This window comes from Octopus bimaculoides, chromosome 3 (assembly GCF_001194135.2).
Source record: "Octopus bimaculoides isolate UCB-OBI-ISO-001 chromosome 3, ASM119413v2, whole genome shotgun sequence".
Lineage (NCBI taxonomy): Eukaryota > Metazoa > Mollusca > Cephalopoda > Octopoda > Octopodidae > Octopus > Octopus bimaculoides.
This window is the reverse complement of record NC_068983.1, coordinates 113,865,204-113,869,438: the sequence shown is the minus strand read 5'-3', so window position 1 is coordinate 113,869,438 and position 4,235 is coordinate 113,865,204. Positions and strand designations below refer to the sequence as shown.

Here is a 4,235-nt window from a genome sequence, read left to right as displayed (position 1 = left end):
TAATCCCTGTATATTTATGATTATAAATGGTTTTACCGATAAAGGTTTTTGCATACTGAGCTACTCGGCAAAATTGTTAATTATTAATTTTATTACTAATTGACGATTCCCTGCCCTATATATCTATATCTATATATATATATATATATATAAACACACACGTGTGTGTGTACATATACATACATATCTATGTATATGTATACACTTCGACTGAATTAAATATCTTTTAGTTCAGCATGACAACCTTGTATCTTTTGAAAGCATAATGACACAATTATTCTGTGCAGCTGTCTTGTACCCAACACTCTCATGCTTGGATAAAACGCGATCAAAAGCCTCAAAGGCTCAGGTAAGCAACATCTGCTAGTGACTCCACATACATACCCTAGCTAAAACTCTTTCCCAAAGATTTGTCTTCTGCAGAACCAGAAAATAATCCAACTATGTTCCACTATTAACTCTTTACAAAACTGAACCCATGATGAAATACTACTCTCATATCTAAGACAGTGCTGTCACTATACTCAAGTACATTTTAGACAGCATCATAAATAAGTCTATTTAACTCATGGGCAGAGACTCCTGCACCAATATGTTACAATCACTGACTTACAGACATACTGTTTGTTTTATCTTCCTATTCTGTCACTAATAATCAGCCTCTGCTGATCTGAACTAGTTCATTTTATATGACCTCCATGCAGACCTACCTATCCCTCCTCCCATTACCTCTATTACGCCAAACCCTCTGGTCCCATGCTGACCATTCTGTCCAGTCCTTCTTCCCCAGAGCATCAACTCTCTGGACTTCCTTCCGTGAGATTCCTGAAGACATCAGCTTACAGATGTTAAAATTTTGTAGCAACTTAATCAATCATACCAGTGTCAGAAAATCTGCAACAGTCATGGTCACTGCCACTTTTTGTTGGTAAAACTTTAGCAAGACACCTGTTCTTGTCCCTCTTTCCTTTTAGCCTCTTTACACCTTGTTCAATGCCACCTTCCTCACTACTGCATCCCAACTCTGTGAAGGGATCTTGTCATGCATATTACTTGGTGACTCCGCTAGTGCTGGAATCACGAAAAATGTACTTAGTTCACTCTATAAAGTGATTGATGTTAGGAAAGGCAGCCAACTGTTGAAACCTTCCCAGAATGTTGACTCACTGGAATTCCCTCCTTGCATATGTCCTACCTGCAGTCATCATCTTGTAACAATTTAAACATAATGTTAATGGTATCAATCTTACTCACCTTCCTCACGTCAGGAAACACAGATGAGGGCAGCAGCATCAAACTCTTTTATTCACCAAATGTTACATATCAGTGGAGGTTTCAAATAATGGTGAAGCAGAGTCAATGGTGGTGTCCCAGCATGACCTCAGCTTTGAAACTGAAACAATTTAAAGATTTAAAAATTTAAAGATCTCGAGACTCTGTGAAGGTCATTTAACATGGAGACCAATACACCTCTTAGGTTAGTTGGTTCCTGTTGAACTGTCCAGCCAATGTCAGTATGGAAGACAGATGTTAACTGGTGATGTTGGTGATGTCATACATGTACACGTTTTTTTTTCTTAACATAGGTGATGCAAGTCCCGAAGATGTTGATATTGCCATGAAACTTGGTGCTGGTTATCCTATGGGTCCTTTTGAATTATCAGATTATGTTGGTCTGGATACTTGCAAATTTATTCTGGATGGTAAGTATAATGACGATATCATATCTACTTTAATATTAAATAATTCATGCTGTAATCGATTGACTCACAATTACTTTATCAAGAGCATTACTTAACTGAATTGACAGCTGTTAGCTGATCAAGTGGTCCATAGTTCATATCTTGTTGCAGATGTTCTATGTTGACATACTTTGCAACTGGTCTGTGGCCTTAGATGGCCATCACCATATCTATGTTTTCAGGGGTGTCTCTTTAATTGCTGTTACTATTGTTCTTGTTTTTATTGTAATTATTGTTACTATTGTGAGAGGAACATTTCTCTCATTTGTCTCCCCTCTTCTCATGACCCATGTTGTGTCCGACCTCCCAGGCCCTGTATTAACCACTATACTCAGTACTTCCTTCCCAGTATGTTGATCCTCTGGAATTCCCTCTTTGCATATGTCTTACTTGCAGTCATCATGCAACAATTTAAATAGAATGTTAATGGTATCAATCTTACTCATCTCAGAGATCCTGTTAAGGCCATTTTAACTGCTTTCTTCTCCAGACCTTAACCTTCTCTGACCTGTGTCTAACTTTATCCTCCACCTAGTCTGCTGAGCAAAAAACGTAATGCACATGAAGCTCAAGAATAATGATTGTAGGTAAACTAAAGGTCAGAATCACAGACAAATTCAAGAGAATAGACCTTTTTAAAACTATTATATTTGTTAGGCAAACTAATGGGCTGAATCACAAAAAAATAGGCCTATCTCTCAACTACTGTATTTATTCACCCAACTTGTTATTTTCCTCACCACTTTCTCCAGTTTAAATGTCAGAATTACTCTCCATTGCTGGCATAAATGTAAATTCTTCATGTGAAGAATAAATAAGATCAATAATTTCCTCAAATGCAATGAGTCTAGGCCTTGCTTGTTTACAAGACCAAATGCTGGGTTCATCACATGTTTCACTCCCAATTCATTTTCTCCGATTAAAAACAGAAGTAAACAGTAGTATTGGGGGGGCAACATTAACAATAAGTTATAAACGCACTTGACCACAAAGCTGCAATGTGATCAGTTGTTGAATTTTAGTATTTGTGTTGTTCATTACTGCTTTAGCAAGAATCCAGCAGAGATGACATTTAAACTATCCCTGCTATAACAGAAACACTACATGACAGGATTAATAATAAACAAAAATATGATGAAATCTTCTGATAAGGTTTTAAGTTTATACATTCAAACCCTATTATATTATTCTCTTTTACTGTCTCAAACTGATAACTATGATATCTAATATCTTTTAGATAACTGATATTATGATGTCTGCTATTTAGATATTGCCAAATCTCACTTGTAGTATATGTTTCATATTTTTGTTGCCCTTCCTCTCCTACCCTTTAAATCCACAAACTTAGTCTTTGGTAATACAGAAGTGGTAACAATGATAATAATAATTATGAGTACCCAGTACTTGTAGGGTACTTTATTTTATTGACCCCAGAAAGATGAAAGACAAAGTTAACCTTGGAGGTATTTGAATCCAGAGTGTAAAGGACTGTAACTAAATAATGATTTAAAATTTTGTCTCAAAGCCAGCAATTTTTGGGGCGAGGGTAAGTCACCAGTGTTCAACTGGTACTTATTTTATTGACCCCAGTGGTCAACTGGTACTTATTTTATCGACCCCAGTGGTTAACTGGTTCTTATTTTATCGACCCCCAAAAGATGAAAGGTAAAGTTGGCTTCAGTGGAATTTGAACTCAAAACATAAGAATGGACAAAATGCTGCTAAGCATTTTGCCCTGTGCGTTAACAGTTTTGCCAGCTTGCCACTTTGTTGTGACTAAATAATGCAAGGTATTTTTCTAATGTGCTGATGATTTTGTCGCTTCACTGCTCTTAATAATACTACTAATGAAACAAGTTATGTTAAAAATTCTACTGAGCTAAAAAAATTGACTAATTTCATTGTTTTTAATCATTATTTTAAAATAATTGTATTGTTTCTTTGATATGTTAGGTTGGCATGAAGCTTACCCTGATAATCAATTATTCCAACCATGTGAATTCTTGAACAAGCTGGTAGCTGAAGGTAAACTTGGACGTAAAACAGGAGAAGGATATTACAAATATAACTGATAATCAATGCTCTTGATTGTAGTCAGTTATTATTTTTACTTTCTTTAAAAAATACAACTTTTTTTTACATGACATACTTTAATATTACTTTTATAGTAAAATATTAAAATCAATATTTTTTCTGAGTAAATTCTTGTGTTCCTTTTTTTTTTCCTACTAATCTTCTGTAAATCTCAGGTGAGGACCACAAGGAGCTACTGCTCTCACATCTGGGACAGTGCTACTGCTACACATATACAGACAAACTTGATTGCAATCTGAGAAAGATCATGTAACTGATTAGTGTAAAGCCATTCACAGACATGTTCTAGCCTCTGACCTACTGTTGTGCTATCTCCTCTGCCTTTTCTACCATCACTACTCATCATCATCATCGTTTAACGTCCGCTTTCCATGCTAGCATGGGTTGGACGATTTGACT

The 4,235-nt window shown here is 35.9% G+C and overlaps 1 protein-coding gene across 1 annotated transcript in view; it reads left to right on the top strand.

Moving 5' to 3' along the window:
• Positions 1–3,944, top strand: part of LOC106868457 (hydroxyacyl-coenzyme A dehydrogenase, mitochondrial) — a 35,996-nt gene extending 32,052 nt beyond the window's left edge. Inside the window, exons 6-7 of the mRNA XM_014913732.2 lie at positions 1,587–1,703; positions 3,696–3,944. Coding sequence (XP_014769218.1) covers positions 1,587–1,703; positions 3,696–3,814 — 236 coding nt within the window. The 3' untranslated portion in view covers positions 3,815–3,944. The remainder of the gene's footprint in view (positions 1–1,586; positions 1,704–3,695) is intronic.
• The last annotated feature ends 291 nt before the right edge of the window (positions 3,945–4,235 follow it).